The sequence below is a fragment of the Phalacrocorax aristotelis genome, chromosome 6 (assembly GCF_949628215.1).
Source record: "Phalacrocorax aristotelis chromosome 6, bGulAri2.1, whole genome shotgun sequence".
In the NCBI taxonomy this organism is placed as follows: Eukaryota; Metazoa; Chordata; class Aves; order Suliformes; family Phalacrocoracidae; genus Phalacrocorax; species Phalacrocorax aristotelis.
In genome coordinates this window covers 34824013-34842598 of record NC_134281.1, presented here as the reverse complement: position 1 = coordinate 34842598, position 18586 = coordinate 34824013, and the positions used below count along the sequence as shown (strand labels likewise).

At 53.6% G+C, this 18586-nt stretch overlaps 2 protein-coding genes across 12 annotated transcripts in view; one reads left to right on the top strand and one right to left on the bottom strand.

The window, feature by feature from the left end:
* PACS2 (phosphofurin acidic cluster sorting protein 2) overlaps positions 1–1722 on the bottom strand; it is an 84758-nt gene extending 83036 nt beyond the window's left edge. For 10 of the 11 annotated variants that reach the window (XM_075097135.1, XM_075097141.1, XM_075097145.1 and 7 more), the window contains exon 1: positions 1524–1722. In XM_075097135.1, coding sequence (XP_074953236.1) covers positions 1524–1651 — 128 coding nt within the window. In that variant the 5' untranslated portion in view covers positions 1652–1722. The remainder of the gene's footprint in view (positions 1–1523) is intronic. The other variant, XM_075097136.1, reaches the window with a different exon arrangement.
* A 59-nt stretch (positions 1723–1781) lies between these two features.
* SEC22B (SEC22 homolog B, vesicle trafficking protein) lies at positions 1782–10232 on the top strand. Its single transcript, XM_075097134.1, has 5 exons — positions 1782–2099; positions 2377–2486; positions 7199–7359; positions 7715–7861; positions 8222–10232. Exons 1-5 carry the CDS (start codon positions 2025–2027, stop codon positions 8374–8376), a joined length of 648 nt encoding a protein of 215 aa, XP_074953235.1. The 5' UTR covers positions 1782–2024; the 3' UTR covers positions 8377–10232.
* Positions 10233–18586: the final 8354 nt, after the last annotated feature.

Sequence of the window (18586 nt, the reverse complement as noted above, 5' to 3'; positions counted from 1 at the left end):
ACTAAAAGTCCTTGACAGTGACAGACATTTGTGTTTTTTTAATTTCAGTTTAACAGGCACTGTTATGAGGTTGGATGAGATAGAAACCCAACTACCTTCCTGTAGTTGAAGTACAGTGGAGAGAACAGTTTTCAAAATGGCATTACACGAGGGCTCCCATGTCCTCTGTACACCACCAGGGTCAATGCAAGCCGCACTGGAATCCAGTGCAAAAATGAAAAGTGCACCAACTGCTTCTCCAGCTCCTCCCATACTGGCAACTCCTTCCACAGCAGAGTGACTCCTTGAAGAGGGGCACGTTCCCCTTGGTGCAATTCCCCTTCCAAGATCTCCTGCTGCAGAGAAGAAAAGCTAAACAAGACACAAGTGGAGAAACTTGCTGCCCAACAGATATTCCAAGGTGCTGTCAGCACAGATAAGCTGTTATAAACCAAGACCATCTGCAACTGCAGGACTCAGGTTTTCTTCTACCCCATGCCATCTTCCTGCCCGTGCTGTCACCCACACTACGAGTGTGGGTAATGTTTAAGCTAAGACAGTTACTAGTCCCACAAGCAAGCTGCTAGCCCTGCAAGACACAGGCACTGCCATCCAGTCCAACCTGCTATCTGGATGGTGCAAAAGACAGAGGGATTTGGGGGTGTTTGTAAAGCTTGCAAAGCTTTACATTCCTGTGAGGTCAGCCCGATGACTCTGTTCCCTTTTTGCTCACTTGCTGCATCCCATTAAAAAAATACAGAGGGAAAGAGGAGCGCTTCAAAGATTCACCTTCGCCGTGTTTAAATCCTCAAAGGCATTCTGTTAAAGCCAGACTTGAAAAGCTCAAGTTTTATAAAAGCTAAAAGGGATCCCTCCCATACACGCTAAAAAAAGCACAGCCAGGGATGCATCCATGTGTTTATACACACACATCAGAGGCGGGGAAAGATTTGAGAGCGGTAGCGGGTGAAAAACCAGCAAAAGAGAAAGTGATGCCCTCCCTGAGACAACTGACATGGGGCATTTATGGGGTAAGGGCCCCGTTAACGGGACACCCCACGCAGGACGGTGGGGCTCAGGGAGCACAACCCGGTGCAAGATGGAGCTGGACACCCCAAAACCTGCCACCGACACACACCCCAAGCCAGGTTGTTGGTTTGGGTTTTTTTTTTTTTTTGGGGGGGGGGGGGCACTCAACGCATGGGGGGGCCATAGGGCGACCTGGTGCAGAGGGTGGTACCCCCTCCCTTTTTAGGGTTAGGGGGTGCTTTCACACAGGCTTTGCACCCCCCGCCCAGCCCAAAATCCATTGAAGGGGTAGCAGGAACCTGCCCATCGCTGAAGTAATGGGGGGAACGACACACCCCAAAATGGAGGAAAGGGACCCTAAAACTGAGAGAAGGACTACAAAGCGGAGAGGAAAGGGGCGTTGAGGAAGCAGCCGCCGGGGGTTTCGCGGCTGGGTGCGGGCCTCCAACCCGCGTCCAGTCGCGAAACCCCCGGTGGGTCGCCCTCTGTGAGGGGAAGGGTCTGCCCACCGTTACCTGGGGACGCAGCTCGGGCTGGAACCGTCGATCTCCCAAGTAGCGAAGAGGTTCATAGGCACCGGCCGCCCCAGGGCCCCGGCACCGCCCGGGAAGCTGAGGCGGCTTCGTTCCGCCGCCGCCGCCATGGCTGCCGCCCTGGCGCGCGCCCACCGGGCCGCCGCCGCCCCGCCCCAGTGAGGGAGGGTGTCACGTGTGATGGGGCGGGGTCACTGGGTGGGATGAGTTTGGGGCGTGACTTTGTGGCGTATGGGCGGTGCTTCAGCGGGGGTGTGGCTGTGCTGAGGAGGCGTGGTCAAGGAGGGGGTGTCTCGTTGCGCCCGGGTCTGCGCTTTTCCTACTATGCCCCCGTTGAGGCCCCTTATCGGGGGGGTCGTGTTGCCGCCCGGGCGGTTTCCTGCCGCGCGGCCGGAAGCGCCCGTGCTGCTCGCGGCGGTGGGACCGGATGTTGGAACGGTCGTTTCCGGCTAGCTCCGTGGCAGGCGGCGGCGGGGCGCGGAGATGGTGCTGCTCACGATGATCGCCCGCGTGGCGGACGGGCTCCCGCTGGCCGCCTCCATGCAGGAGGACGAGCAGGTGGGGCCGCGCATGTGGCGGGAGGGGTGTCCGGCCTGGTGCGCGTCGGTGAGGCGCGGGCGGGGGGCGGCGGCGGCCCAACCGGCCCCTCGCAGCCGCACCTCACACGGCGGGCGGCTCTCGCACAAGCATGTCCCGCCCGCAGAGCTGCCTTCGCGGTGCTGGGGGCAGTTCCCTCTCCTGGGACTGCGCCCGAGGCCCCCCCGGGCACCCTGTCTGCGGGCGGCGGCGTCTCTCCGGTAGCAGCCGCCCCTGACGGCCTGCCCTCCCTCCTCAGTCAGGCCGCGATCTGCAGCAGTACCAGAGCCAAGCCAAGCAGCTCTTCCGCAAGCTGAACGAGCAGTCCCCCACAAGATGCACTCTGGAAGCGGGAGCCATGGCTTTCCAGTAAGTACCTGCAGGTGTGGTGGGGGACATATTCACAGGCTTCTGCCACCGCGGAAGTAAGTGAAGGCACTTCTGGGTCAGAGTGAGGATTTGTTAGAAATTGGGCTGCCGGAGAGAGGGTGAGTTATTGAGCTCTCTGCCCTGCGAGCTGAAGTGTAATCGCTGCTCTAAGGGGAGAGTGTGTGAGTTGTTACTTCTCAGCACTGCTGCCTGGTACTTGTTTTTCAGGTGGGTTCATAGTTCTGCCTTTGCTGAAGACAATGATGCTTCTGTTCCCTTTAAGCTTTTTCTGTTTGCACTCCAAGATACCTTCAGCGCGTCTTCTGTACCTCCTGTGTTTTTTCTGTTTGGAAAAGAATGTCCTTGGTGAAACCAGGCTGGCAGTACTCCTGTGAGCCCCTCTTGCACAAGATTCTCCTCTCTGCGTATCCTATGAGAACATACCTTTCCATGCACTATCTTCATGTGCAGAAGCACATGGAGCATCCCTGGTTTTTTTAAACTATTGTTTCCTTAATAACTGACAATTTTTTTTCTCTCATCTTGTAAAGTCAGTCTTGTTGTTGCCAAATGTGTTGGGTGTGTTTAATGGGTTTCCTAAACTGTTCGGAAACTCTCAATTTAAAAGCGCTTTTGGCTCTAGCAGGGCAACCTGAACATAAAATAATGAAAACTTACAGAGAGTGCAGGTCAGACATCCTTACTCCCTAACCCGTGGCAAGGGGACTGGAAAAGCAAGCGAATGGAGGAAGAATTGACTGTCAGTGAAAGGCAGGAGAGGAAGCTGATGTTTGAGAACAGGAATGCTTCTCTACCTGACATATACTTACCTAGCAGAATAATGCTTGGGAACTTAAGCAGGCCCAAGATCTTGTCAAGAATCAGGATTATGCTATTAGCAGAAATAATTGTGTGAGAAGTCCCTGAGATCAGGTGCCATGGGAGGTCACCAAGGCAGAGTTGTACAGTTTTGCTAGCAATGCACCAAGATTTTCTGTGCTTGGCGCCGCTTCTGCCATGCTGCCAGCTGTGGGATCCCTCTTGATTCCCAAGCCCTGGTGACAAGGTGCATGTTTACAGCTGGGTGAGCAGGAGGATGGCCTTTGAATGCAGGGCAAGGTGGGCTTTAGGTCTCTGCTTCTATAACAAGCGTTCTTTAGCTAATCTCCTGCCCTGTCCCTTCCTTCAGAGATTCAGCAACATGACAAGATAGGAACAGGAGTTTTTTGGAAGGGCAATCTTTGGCAAAAGCCATGAGGTTTTGAGGGCAACTTTCCTTGTGGTTGGCTTACATATGATAACTGCAGCAAGAGTTCCTGTTATCTTTTTTCTTTTGGCTTCTGGTTGCCTTAGACAGGGAGTTGTAGCGGTCAGAGGATGGCCCTGATTAAAATAGTCTGGCCATCCCCATCTCCTCTCAGGTTTGGGTGCTGTTGCCAGAGTTAACTGCAAACCACTGCTCTGCATCAACTTCATTCTAGAAGTTTTAACTTACTAGAATTTAAAAACTCATTTTATGGCACTGCACAGGTATAGCACTGACTGGCAGTGATGCCTTGGGAAAGAGTCTGTGTAGAGCCTAGTAAATCCCTTCTTGTGTTGCTTCCATGATGCAAGCAGAGCTGTGTCTGGGAAGACTGTGTCACTTGCAGTTCCTGGGAGGTCGAAGCATCTGAATGGTGGCTGTAATGTCACCAGTTCTGACGAGGTGGGAGTACTTGGGCAAGCTCGTATTTTGACAGCTGTCTCAAAGAAACAGCCAGGTTACCTGGCTGGCAGATAGGCAGGGAAAGGAGCATTTCTCCTGTACTGAGTTAATCCCTAGGCAGTGTCCTCAGGCAACTGACAGCTGCTGCTGCAAAGCACTCAACCACCACCTCCCTTAAGGCAGGACCTGTCTGAAAAGATCAGAAAGCTTCCTGTGATAATAGTACAGGAAGGGGAGCAAATGGGGGAGTTTGAGATTTAGTCTAAAATAATGCTGACTGCTGACTGTGCTGCTTGTTAATGCAGCACACCATTTTTTTTTTTTTCTCTTCTGTCAAATCAGAGCTCTGACTGCGGAGGGCAGCACAAACCAGTGAAGAGCATTTTGTGGTGTGAGAATTAGAAGTGTGGCCAAGGATATTGCTGAACTTGCTGAGGTGGCGTTGAACGTTTTTAGCTTGACCAATTCAGAGAAGAGTCTAGTCTTGCTGAAACGTGAAGCTTAAACTACAGCTGCTGAAGTGATTTCTGTCAAATGTAATGTTTAGGCTTCGGCTCCAAAAGCTGTGTCACCCTTTCAGTTTCACTGCTCGGTGCATGTGGCTGTGCAGTTACAGAAACACAGATGGCGTCTGCTCTGCTGTCAGCCAGTAGTTGACCTTTGGCTGATGAATGGCTGAACGGGCTCTTAAACTGTCATGTTGAAAACAACCCTTGGCCTTTGCCACTGTTACCAGGATAAAGCTTTTTTCTATCAAAATGATCCAAGATAATTTTAAGAAACCTATTGGCTGTAGGCAGTGTGTGGAAATCCAGAGTGCAGAAGTATAAGCAGCGGCAAATGGCAGCGTCCACCCTTTGTGTGCATACCCTGCTGAGCAGTTAGCAGGCTCAGGTGCTGTGCTAAAGCTTGGAGGCATGCACAAAGTGTAAAAATGAGGAGCCCAGCTGTGCAGGAGCTCTGCTCTGTGGTTGACAAAATTATCTGTCTGGGACAGGATGAGATATGCTTGCTCTCTGTGGTGCTGATGATCAGCTTTAAATCCAAGACATCTAATATCACATCAGGGGAAAAGCAAGCAGGAAATACAGCTGAAGAGCTCCAGGTGGGACCAGCTGGCTGGAGCAGAGATAGCAGAGCTGTTCCTGTGGAGAATGTTCCTCTGACTGCTCTCATCTTGCGTTTGCTGCCCTGGCTCTCAAGGAACACTGACAGAATTCCTATCTGACACCAGTTTTGCTTATTTCAAAAGACTTTTTCAAATATTGCTGTTCATGACAGTGGCTAAATCAAGCTCCAGGTGATTCTTTGTAGGAGCTCCAAGCTGTCAAGCAGGTCTCCAAGGGTAAAGGAAGAACAAGAGGTGTGACGTCCTGTAGGATTAGTCTTACGTGCTGATGCAGTCCAAGCTGAGGGACATAAGAAGGAATAAAAGCATGGGCTTGTGGGGACGTTCTTGTGGAATGGATTATAGTAACTGGCGTTTCTTGCTTCTGGTTGGGGTGGATTGGTTGTTATTGAAGGCTGGTGGGATTCACACACGGGCCACACAGAGGCAGGAGAAGTGGATCCTCCTGAGCCCAGAAACAAGCTGAGGATGGTTAATTCAAAGGACTTGGACCTGTTGGGGTAATTGGAAAAGCAGTGTGAAGGGCAAGTTGTTTGGTAAGCCTGATGCAACTATTAACAAAATTTTAAGCTACTTATTTAATTACAGTGCCCTCGTGACTGAGCCAGTTCTTTAATACACTGTTAATCTTTATGCTAACTAGACTGCTACATAATGGCATTATGCAGAAAGTCAAAGGAAGGTAACAAAAGCAGTATTTCAGTTCCACCCTGAAAAATATAGAGGAACGTTCACAAGTGTGTGCAGGGCTATCTACCGTCTCTGCTCCCTTGGTTTTGGTGGAAATACTGTTGCCTTTGTTTTTTAATTGGCTAAATGAGGAGGAAAATGTAGTTGGGAATGTGCAACAGCAGACGGTTGTAGCGAAGCAGATATAACCTAAATAATCTCAAGATTGGTTCTATCTTATCCCTTCTTTCAGTAGACTTTTTAGCTGAATTATAATGAAGGGCCCCTGTTCTCAGTGCTGGCAGAGGAGCTGGAGTTCACACTGAAACAAGGTCAGCACTAAACCTCTGCAAACAAATACAGATTAGATGTAACTGGGATGGAGTGGTGGGAGGAGGAGAACAGGACCTCTGCGCATTCAGCTGCTGAACAAACCAAACAGCATTGCACAGCAAGAGCAGCTCCTGTCCCAGTGTACTTTTTGGAGCTCCTAACATCGCAGCCGAAGAGCTGGTAGCACAGACATGCTTACTGATGGCAAACCTGCAGGGGAAGCCACCAGAACCCATCTAGCACCAGTATTTTTCTCCAGCTGCCTTTGAGGTCATGCACATGGAGAGCAACACCCCACCAGCAGGCTGGGGTGCGGGGGAAGGGGATATCCAGCCCTCCGAAATGGAAAGCAGGACCTGGCAGTCACTGGGTGGCTTTTTAGCAAACTGAGACCAAATTTTTGTGTATGCCCTGATCTCAGGGCAGAGCTTCCCGTTTGTGGGCCTCAGGTACTTGGCTGTACTGCATTGTCTGAGAGCCGTGTTGGCCACCTTCCCCTCTAATCTGCTGGCAAACTTTCTTGTGCTCTCCTCTTTCTGGTGACTGTCCTCCCCTTTTCACTCCAAAATTATAACTCTTTTGTTGCTGGTATTTTGTTAAGCTGATGGTACTCACAGGCCAACTTTTGTTCCAGGAAGTCAAAGTTCGGCGCCATTGGCACAGGTACAGGGTCTGAAGCTACAAGAAAATATATTTTAGGTAAAGAAAAAATAAGCCATTACTTTGTAGAAAAGTTTACACCTTATCCAGATGTGGCAGACTGAAATTCCTTGTACCCAATTCTCGTTGCTTCATAGGAATAAAGGTATGCAGGTTGGTGTTTGATAGAATAGGTTCAAAATTGTTTGATGAAGGCTCTGTCTGCTATTCTAGCTACATCATTGAGAAAGGAGTGTGTTACCTGGTCCTGTGTGAAGCTGCATTCCCCAAGAAACTGGCTTTTGCATATCTGGAAGACTTGCATTCAGAGTTTGATGAGCAGCATGGCAAGAAGGTGCCAACAGTCTCCAGGCCCTATTCCTTCATTGAATTCGGTGAGGTCCCTCTCCCTGTGGCTAGTTAGGAAATTTCTTGCTCCGGGGTGGGGGTGGGGGTGGGGGGACGGAGCAACAGCCACAGGATCCTCTTCAGCTTGGTCTGTGAAATCAACAACAGTTCAGCCTTTTTTTGGCACTAGAGAAATGGGTGGTTTTGAGCAAGAGAGGAGAGAGGTGGTAGGGACATGGTAAATGTCCTTTGATTCAGATTTCCTGCTTTAAGTCTCTTGACCTCACTCAGTGAATATTTGCATGCAGTCTGCTGGCTGTCTCAGCAGCACTCCCACTCCTTCGGCAGCCGGGCTGCTCTGTATTAGGTGAGGTTCCTTCTGATGGCCCCCTCTTGTTCCAGATACTTACATCCAGAAAACCAAGAAGCTCTACATCGATAGCCGGGCGAGGAGGAACCTGGGCTCCATCAACACAGAGCTGCAAGATGTGCAGAGGATTATGGTGGCCAACATTGAGGAAGTCTTACAGCGAGGAGAGGCACTTTCAGGTACAGGGAATGGCCAGTATTTGTCCCCTTGGTCAGCTGGATAGGTCGAGCATACCGGAGGGAAAGTCTTGCTGATCCCTGAGCCTCCTGAGAAAAGCAACGGACTCGGTGGGTCAGTTGCATCCTGAAGTACCCGGTAGGTACTGGTGCCTCTTTTGGGCGAGACCAGCATCTCACCAGCTTGGGTGGCTCTCATCCCAGCAAGAAAAGCACTAGAGCACTGCAGATAGGCGTACGGTGTGCTGGCATGTGGAACTGCTGTGCTTCCAGTTGCTCCAGAGAAACTTGTACAGTTAATGTAACATTTGGGGAACATCTGGTAGAGCTAATATTAACTTCTCTCCCCTTTCCCTTTAACAGCTCTTGATTCCAAGGCCAACAACTTGTCCAGTTTGTCCAAGAAGTACCGTCAGGACGCCAAGTATCTGAATATGCGTTCCACTTATGCCAAGCTTGCGGCTGTAGCTGTCTTTTTTATCATGTTGATTGTTTATGTGAGATTCTGGTGGCTGTGAGCCGGTTGCAGTCACAGAAGAGGGAAAGCCGGTAGCCTGGCAGGTGTATGTGTACAGGACACTGTTCACGGGGGATGTGCATTAGAATCCACACAGGACCATCCCCTTTATGGGAGCGTCCTGAAATTGTTAGGTGGCACCTGACTACAACATCTCTTAGTGAAGCCTAACAGTAGGTGTAAAGGCTTGTTGACTACAGGCTTTTCCTCTGAGGCAGTTTGCACTAGGGTACTGCAGAGTTTGGCCTCTCACGGTTCTGCCCCCCTCCCGGGGGCATGCTCTGGGAATAGTCAATCAGTGCAGTGTATGTCTGCCTGTTGAATAGCTCTAGTGGGAACTGGACTCTAATGAACATTCCTTGTATTGGCAATGTTTGCTTTTTTTAGAATCTGGGTCTGCAGTAATTTTTCTTTTTTTTTAAGACGAGACTCTCCCATTCGAAGGCAAATACTGCACTGTACATATAATAGCTTTCACCTCTGTCAGAATAGCTGTTGTTGAGTTTTCTGTGTCTGACATCTTGGCTTGTTACACTTTAAATTGCTTTAGGAAGAAATGGATGTTAAATTATGCCTTAAAATACATTCTGTCTAGTACTAGGAGGGGCAATGAAAGGCTTCTGTATTACTGATTCCTACAAAATTAAACTACAGGTTTGTTAGTGTCCACTTTCCCTCTCCTGATGGCTGTCCATGACAGTATGATTCCATGTGAGCAGGGTGTGTAATTCAAGTGCTGTTGGAGCGGGCACAGTGCAAACTATGCCAGCACTATTTTCCCTTCTATCTGCAGATTCACTATGTTATTTCCTTCCTTTTTATAATTGTGCTTTCCTTCCAAAGTGTGTCAAAACTGCCAGCATTTTGTCTCTGGGATGCTTGTTTTCTTTCTCCCTCTTTCCCTCACCCAACACAACCAAAAAACCAAAACTCTGAATGTTGTTGTGAAGAAAAGGCAGTGTTTCCTTAAAGAACTTTACATGAAGGGATTAAAAGGATACCTTTAAAGCAGTGGAATCCTTTGGAAACACCATCTTTTTTTCCTGTGGTCACCCTCTCCCTACCTCGCTTGGGAAGTTGAAACTGTAGGTGAAGAAAAGCTCATTATGGGACAATAGTATATAGTATATAGCTTCTTTCTCATGGGCCAATCTATATATGTCCAGTGTAATGTGATTTTTTTTTTTTTTTTTTTTTTTTTTTTTGGTCCACCTCTGCTAAGAATAACACTTTACCAGTTAGCTTTTGTTTTTATTTAAAAAAAGAGAAAAAAGAAACCCCACAGCTCAGGCACTCTTCTGCACTCAGGTGTCTGCCACTTGGTAGGAAGCAGGCAGTGTCACAGAAGGAAGCTTCAGGACTTCCCAGCACCTTTTACAAACACATAATCTTGTGTAGTTCTGGAAGTATAAGCTGTGACCTGGAAGCGTTTCCTACCACTGGGTAGGAAACAGGGAGCTGTTGTCCTGTCTGGGAGCATTCCTCAGTGTGGCACCGTGTCAGACTGGCAGGGAAGCAGTTAGCACTCATCCACCACTAAACCCAGCAAATCTGATCTGTACGTAGTCTGAAATCATCTGGTTGCTGCATGATGCCTCCATGCGTTAACTTTGTAGATTGCTTTACCATCATCATTATTTTTAATCCTTTTAAGTGGTGTCCCTAACAAGTGAATGTCCCAGTGATGTAGGTCTGTCTAATGTAGGTGCTGAAAGGTGAGCAGACACTGACCATAGGTGGGTGGTTGTGATTGAGGGGGGTGAAGTTTCTGCAGCAAAGGGCAGCTCGGTGAGCAGTTGCTTCCTGCAGCCCCAGTGTCAGCAGTGAAATAAATGCTTCTGAAAAATCCCCTCTGCAGTGCGGAGTTTCCCATGTCTTGTTTCTGTGATCTCAGAGGATGCGTTCTTTCCTTCCAAGGATGTAAGAGGGTAAAGGCCCCATAGCTGAAGCCACCTGGGATAAGGGCTCCTTTTTGGAGGCAGAGCTAGATGAAAAACATGATCTCGGCCATTTTCTGGCAGAAAGACTATACTTTGGTTACAGCAGGTGTCTCTTTCCCTGCTGGCATTTGTCTCTGCCTCTTGGATGTGGGCAGGCAGTCCCTCATCATGGGCAGAGCCTCATGGGTGCATGGGCAGACTTTCATGGGGACAGTTTTAGGGTGATGTTCACCTGGGGCACAAGTGAAGCAGAGCAAGCTAGGAGCAGAGTGTGGGTGAGTAGTAACGAGGCATGGAGCTGTAAATGCTGCTTTCCTAAAGAGAAAGACAAGGAACAGTCTCTCCCACATGCCAGCATGAGACTCCAGGAAGCACTTTTAAGCAACTCCTTTGCTGTGTTAAAAACAGAGAGCTCCTTTTCCTCCATCACACAGGACAGAGGCGCCGCTGATGTTCTGTGTAAAGGAGGTGTAGGCAAGCTGTGCCTCCTGAGCAGCCAGGTGTGAGCTTGGTTGCTTCTGCGCGGCTGCTTGGGGCAGAGGGGTTTCTTCATGCATTAACCAACAGTTTGCTTCAGGCTGGGCTGAGTGAGCACCTGTGGGCTCAGGGATGTGGCTCCCTGCCCTGGTGTGCAGCAGTGAGCTGTGGGTGCAGCCCTGCTGGGTGTGAGTGACCATGGTTGTTGGTTGCTGCTCTCTTGTGGGTCATGGTGCTTTGCGCTTGGTGCTGGGAGAGGTTGTAGTCGCAGCGCTGCACACTTAGTGCTGGCAGAGGCCCAGAGCTGGCCCTGGAGCTGCTGCCTGCAGATGGCAGTGCCTGCACAGAGCTGCTGCATGGTGCAGAGCCGTGCCCAGAGCTGGGGAGAGGAAGGGGGCTCCTCCGGAGGGCACCTGTGCCTCTCGCTGGCCCTGGGCTGCATCCCCATGGAGCTGGGGGTCTGCCTGCAAGGGCTCCCAGACCATGCCACTCAAGGCTGTGCCACCCGGCCTCATCCCATCATGCAGCTGGGATGCTGTGACTGAGCAGGATGGTGATGCTTCCCAGCAGAGCATTTGCCTGAGTCACCTCCTACCCGATGCCCACCTCATTTCTGTTCTTAAGCTGCCCCTCTGCCTCCAGAGCAGCCTTTGCCTGCTGGGTTCCCCCACCAGGCATCCCCTGGGTTCCTGTGCCTGCTCCCTTCAGCCCAGCAGAGCCCGAGAGTGACTGTCCCATGCCAGGCGCATGTGGAGCAGAAGGGAAAGCAGGACTTGGGAGCAGTGCAAAGTCCTGGTACCTCTGCAGCACCCGAGCCTCCTGTCCTGGAGGGTGTGAGGGGCGGAGCTGGGCTCTCCCTAGCCCCATGGCATGCCTGTTGCCGCTGGGAAACCCTTGGCACAGGGTACAGGCCGAGAGCAGCAGGGTGCAAAGAAAAAGGGGGTGGTGAGAGGTGCCCCAGGGCCTGCTCTGCTCATCGTCTAAGCACAGAGGTGGCAAACCTTGTCACAAGAGTGAGCATTCAGAAAAGCCGTTGGGTTTTGGCTGCACTTGCTGCTGCCACTACTCAGCTCAGGTCTGGGCATCCCTGGGTGACTCTGTGTGCACAGGGCCAGGGGTGCTGTTGGGGGTAGTGTCTGCTGGAGGGACTGTGCGTGGCTGTGCCCACCCTGACCTATCACGGGGCTGTGCTGGGTGGCTTACACTGCCAGGCATGTGAGTGCTGGGTGCTGGGGTTTTTCCCCCAAAAGTCTGAAAAGTGAAGCAGCAAGGGCAGACAGGCATATCTGGTTCCTGGACGCTGCCAAACCTGCCATGGGTGGGGCACGGCACTGCGGAGAGGAAGAGTGTGCAGGACGGTGAAGGCTGGCAGGGTGCTCCAGCCATGGTGTCAAATACAAACCAGGTTTCTCCTGGCAGGGGCCACGGTGATGCTCTGCACCGTCATCACTCCTGGGGAGCAGCCACTCAGGCACTGCAAGGTTTTGGTTTCTGTGTTTACTTGGGCACCAGCTGCTTCCCCCTCTTTGAACCAGCTCCTTGCACTTGCAAACCCCTCTTTCAGGCAGGTTTTTAGAAAAAACCTACTTTCAGCATCTTTCCCTCTGGGGCCCCAGGGGAGTTTGACTGCGGGTGGTTTCTGGCAGCTGCTTTGCCATGAGTGAACATCCCCGTGGCCTGGAGGACCGTGCCAGATCCCTGCAGCAGGACAAGCACCTGCCCGGGGGCACCCAATGCCAGATAACTGGGCTGCCGGGGTGGCAGGGCTTGGGGTTCAGCCTTCAAGCCCCCTAGTCCTTGTCCTCCCTCCCTTGGGGGCTGCTGTGGGCTGGTTGGCACCCAGGGGCTCTTTCCCAGCCAAATGCTCTGTCTGGGGGGCTCTTGATCCCACCAGGGTCAGGGAGGGAGAGACCCAGGCCCCCGCAGAGCTGGGCTGCGGCGCTCAGCAGGTCGCCTTCTCTGCCCTCTCCTTGCAATTTGCTCTGCTGTGTTGCTGCTGAGGTGACCTTTCAGAAAGGAGGATGTTGATTTTCTGCTGCCCGAAAATGAATGCTTTTCAGATGGCAAGGTGCTGGGCTTGGCTACTGGCCGCGGGCAGCTGACTGCTGGGACCAGCCCTCCCGCACAGGCCTGAGTCAGCGCTGCATACCATCCCAGTGCACCCCCAAACTCTCCCACCCCACTCCCCCGTCCGGGGTGACACAGCTGGGCAGAACCTGGAGCACCTACCTGGCCCCTGCAGCCTCCTCAATCCATCTCTGGACTCATGCTGGCCCCCCAGACCTGAGCCCTTTGGGGGTCACTGGGGGTCTGGCTGTTCCCAAGCTTCCGCAGCCATCATCGGGGGTGGAGGTGGTGTATGACCTCTCCACTGCAGATGCTCTGCCTGCGCTTCCTGCACAGTCTGCAACCCAGCTGCCTACGCATGTCCTCGGCTCTGCTTCCCCCAGGGCAGCCGTACCACCTCCCCCTCTTCTCCCCCAGCTTGGGCACCATTTGGGTCCCCTGCGGGTGCAGGGGTGCCCTTGGGTTTGCGGGGGGCCGTGCCCACAGCACTGAGGCCTGCAGCATCCTGCGTGGCTGCTCCCAGCTGGCTGCAGTCACGTCTGAGCTTGCAAATCTGCTGGAGGGGTTAAAGCAGAAGTTGGGGAGTCCCCGCTCCCCGTGCCCAGCCTGGCGGGGCTGCCAGACCCCTGCCATGGGGCTTCCTCTGGGCTGACGGCTGCATGGAGGAGCCCAGTGTGATTTTGAATCATAGCTCAGAAAAACCCCTACGGCTGAGCCCCAGTGCTCTGCAGAGAGATGATTAACCTGTTTCCTCTGTCACCGCTTTCTTTTTCTTTTCCTTTCCCCAGCATCCCACCAGCAGCACCCCAGCCCTGCAGGTGCTCCCCAGTCGCCCCAACACACTCTGCTCCCCTGGCACAATACCCACGCTTGCTGGAAATGGGCCTCCCCAGCCTCATCACAGCACAGCACCCAGAGCAGAAAATGCACCCTCCCTGTCGGCTGCTGCTGGGGCCCCCAAAAATGGCAGCAGACACAGGATTTGCATGAAGGAGCAGAACTAAATGTGCTTGCTGGAGTCACAGTGACCCCAGGTCCTCCACACCAGGACCCGCGTGGCTCGCCATGGTGCCAGAGCCCACATGAGCCTGGGGTGCAGGTGGTTCCCCAGGACCTCTCGTAGAGCCGTGTGTCCCCCCTGCTCCATGCGTGGCTATGAGCCCCTCGCAGCTGTGGTGGCATCTTGCCCCCGGCATCTGCCCTGGGAGAAGAGGGGACCATTGAGGCGAGAAGGGAGGCCAGGCAGTCTTGCAGCTTAGTGTGGCCTTGGAGCAGGCTGCACAGAGCAGCGCGGGGCTCCCTCCCAGTGCCAGGCAGGATGTAATGGCACGGCCAAGGACTGAGGCTGGTTTCCACGTTCCACAGGAATAGGAAGAAACCTCTGTTCTGCTTTCCGATGTCCCTACCTGCATAGGGACCTGGAGGGGTGGCTTGCATGGGCTGTACATGCGCTGGGAGAGGAGCAGAGCAGGGTGCTCGGCTGCTGCAAATCACTGCTTTAGCTCCCCAGTGGCTGCAGACTGAGAGGGGGAGCTGCAGGCTCCCATCTATGCTGCTGGTCCTAACCTAAAAAAGGCAACCAAAGGATGGATCTGAGTGGTGCTGAGCAGCTGCGCCTTCCTTGAGTTGCAGCTGTAGCCCAGCATTGGCTGCTACCTGAAGTGAATTCTTACTCCATCCCATCCCGAGAGCCAGGAGCATTTCAGGAGCTTCACAGCCACCCCATATGTCAGACAAACTTTGGACAAATCTGCATGCATGGAGCTGTGTGGGTCTGTCTGCAATATAAATACTCCAAGAGGCTGCTGAGACTGAGCACGGCGGCAGGGAAGACAGAGGGTACAAATTCCCCGGGTGATTAAGCGGGGCAGCAGAGGCAGCTCAGGGCACCCGGCACATTCCTGCGGGCCTGATGCAGGAATGCCTTTGCACTTCTCTGGGTTTTTTAAGATGAGACTAACTGTCAGGTAGGTAATTGCAGCAAAAGCCAAGTCATGTGAATGTTAAGAGTTAGCAGATGAGCCACAGGACAAGCTATTCGTGGTGTAAGCACAAGGCTGCCAGCCCTGAAAATTTTTTTGGAAGCCTCTCTTCCTCGTGTTTTTCTTAAACCTCTTGGCTGCTGACATCTTGTAACTATGAAATACCCCAGCTTCCATTTTAACAAGGCTCCAGCTCTTCTGTTTGCAAAAGAAAAAGCTGGGACACATGTCTCAAGCATGTCCTAAGGACCCCCAGACCAGGGGCAGGTAAAAATGAAGAAACACTCATCTGGGTGTGTAAAATGCTGGGATGTGAGGCAGGCATTTGGGTGTGGGCTGAGCTGAGATCTGAATGCCTGAAGCACCAGCAATGTCACTGAAAGGTTATTGGAGGAAAACACAATTTATTCTGAGAAAGCTAATGCAAAGCTGGTGAAACCAGCATTTCCTCTAAGGTGAGGGACAGAGGAGAAGTGCCACACCACTCGCTGGCCCTGTACAGACACCCAAAAAGTGCTTTTGCTCAGACTGTTTAAATACATTTTGCCTTCTGTGAGGAGAGCTGGGGAGAGCACAGCAGAGCCCCCGGGCACCTCTGCCTGGCAGAATCCCCCCGCTTGCAGAGTGATGAGCCACACGGGACGTGGGGATGTGCCTTCACATGGGCTTCCTCCCTGAGTGGAGCGAGCACAGGTCAGGGGCAGGACGCCTTCACCCCTTTCACAGGCAGCAACACCATCTGCAGAGACCAGCCACTCAGCATCATTGGGGGGGCTCTGCTGAATGGGGGGACCTGGACCCTGACACCGCGAGCGACAGCCCAGCGCCTCCACCTGCCTCCGCCCACCGGTGGCAGCTCGAGAGCTGGCACACGGGGCTGGCTTTGAGGTAGTGGGGCAGGGAGCCTGAAGAGTGCTGGGGCTGGAGAGCAGTCTGCACATGCCGAGATCAAAATGAGCGTGCCACTGCTCTGTGGAGCGGGCAACTAAAATCATTGCAGAGCGAGACTCCTAACATGGAGCTGCAAAGAGGGCTTGATCTCTCTGCCTTTGTCAGCCAAAGTGCCAGGATTTCCCCAGCTGCTGGGACCATTTAACTAGCGATGCTGTGGATATGGAGTCTGTTCAGCTCTCCTAATCCCTCAGCTGGCAATGTGTCCAGCGCCAGAGCACCGCCCAGCCAGCCCTCTGCCAGGCACCAGCACCAGGCCCATCACCCTGCCCACCTACCCTCACCACACTGGGTGTCTGGGGCTCAGCTCCCACAGCTGGGCAAGATGCTCCGTGGGCAAAGCAGGGCAAGGCATGGGGGAAAACAGATGGAAACTATGGAAAACCTTGCCACAGCCTTCCAGTTGCAGCACTGGCCACTGGTCATCTCTGGGTGGGGAACTGGGGGTGAAATGACATGTGGTAGGGCTGGAGGGTCAGGCCACTTCTGCTGGCAGGTGCCCTGTGTGACAAACCTTTGCTAGTTTGCATACGGTTAATGTTAATGGGACTGTGAAGGGGCATGTAAGATGAAGCACTGTTGAAGAATATTTTAAACCCCTTTGCAAAGAGCTTATTGCTTAATGAAGCAGACCCACGGGGATGATGGGGAACTAACTGACTAGCTTTGGTGTGGGGACGCAGCAGGGTGCCTGCCCCTGTCCCCTTCCAGCTCTGCCCTGCACATTCCCTCCCAGCATGGGCAGGCTGCCTCCCCAGGGCAGCCGTGGGCAGCTCGGCCCTCGCCTCCCCAGTTGCAAAACCCGTGCTGCCCGTCCAGGTCCATCTCCTCCAAACCTTTACCAGGCCAGTGGCTGCTCTCACCCCTTTTCTCCAGCTGACAGAGCCACCATGGGATGCTCTCTTTTGTGGGTGGCTACGCCCACATACACCCAGGAGAGTGGGATCAGAGCAGAGAGGTGGGAGCAATCAGCAGGTTCCCCAGACCCACAGGAGAAAAGCAATGCTTTCGCTCATCCTAGCTGGATTCCCCCAATGAGCCCCGTTTGTCAGGTGGAGCTGATTGCCCTCATGGCAGCTTCTGAGAGCTGTGCAGGGGCAGCCACGGATGCTGTCCCTGTGTTGGGGATAAGTACGTTGTGCTCAGGCCAAGCAAAATGCAGACAACGGACAACTGGCCACTTCAAGGTCAGGGATAATAAATAATGCTCAGCACTGGGGGGGAACTGGAAATGGCAGCTTTCAGTGAAACACCATAATTCCTCCTGAATTAGCTGCATTAGGGAAAGCAAGCCTAAACCCTCCTTGTTCCGGTCACATTCCTCCCTGTCCCTGCTCGATTCCCAGCTTGGCTTCATGACCTTTTTTTGGTTTTTAGAGCATTGGTTGCTGCCACCCATAATTTTATATGTGGAAAGTTTTGGGCCAGCTGGGGGTATGGCCTTCACCCCAGCAGACGAGGAGCTGTGGGGCGGGAGGTGAGCCAGGAGCAGTGCTGTGGGATGGCCATTGCAGCTGGAAAGCACCATCATCTGCCCATGAGCTGCTGTTGGAGTGGTGGTGGGAAGCTCTGGCAGCTGGCAGTGACCATCCAGCTCCTGCCTGGGAGGAGCTCTGGGATCTGGCAAATTACAGGGGGGGAAAACAGTGAACTTTATTCATTGTCCCCTCTCTCTCCCCCGAACCCGGCACAATCCTGCCTTCGCAGGCCAGGCTGCCGTGTCAGCACCGCACACAAAGGCCTCTCAGTCTGCGGGGAGCTGGAGCCAGGCCAGAAGGATTTTTAATGCTTTAAATGATGGCCGAGCACTGGGAGGGATCTTGAGGTTCAATTCAGGGGCTACAGTGAACGGCGGGTGCTTTACAGCCCCTCTGCCCTCCCGAGACCTCCTCCATGGGAATCTGGCTTTCTTCCTGGGCTTCTGCAGCATGAGTAGCTGTGGGGCTGAGCCGTGGGGTGCTGGGCTTGTACGCCTTCTCTGGAGGCTCCCCTGTGCACTGGGGCAAACCTCTGGTGGCTGATGCCATTTCGGGGTTTCCCTCCCCACTGGTGCTTGCCCTTGGGGAGAATCATAGAATGTCCTGAGCTGGAAGGGACCCACAAGGATCATCGAGTCCAACTCCTGTCCCTGCACAGGACAGCCCCAAAATTCACACCATGTGTCTGAGGGCATTGTCCAAGCACTTCTTGAGTATCACCACGCTTGGTGCCGTGACTGCCTCCCTGGGGAGCCTGTTCCAGCACTCCACCACCCTCTGGGTGAAGAGCCTTTTCCCAATATCCAACCTAAACCTCCCCTGGCACATCTTCCTGACATTCCCTCGGGTCCTATCGTTGGTCACCAGAGAGATCAGCGCCTGCCCCTCCTCCTCCTCTTGTGAGGAAGCTGCAGGACGCGGTAAGGTCTGCCCTCGGCCTCCTCTTCTCCAGGCTGAACAAGCCAAGCGACTTGGTCAAACCAAACTGCTCCACCACCGCTGCCCGCAGCCGCCCGCACACCGCCCTTGAGCAGAGGGGAGGGCAGCGCCCCGGCCTGCGCGGCGGGCGGAGCGCTCTGTTGTCCTTCCCCGTGGGCTCCCGCCACCGCGGCCACCACCCCATGGGGGCGTGACAAGGTGTCCCGCTGCCCTTGCCCTCCATCCCCACGTCGCCGCCGCCCTGCTCCCCGACCCAGGGAGCCCCCTGCCCGCCCGGCCCCGGCCCCGGCCCCGCCCCGCCCCGCGGTCCCCGCGCGGGCGCCCCCTGGCGGTGGGCGGGGCGTGCCGGGGCGTGGCGCGGCGCGGCGCGGCGGAGG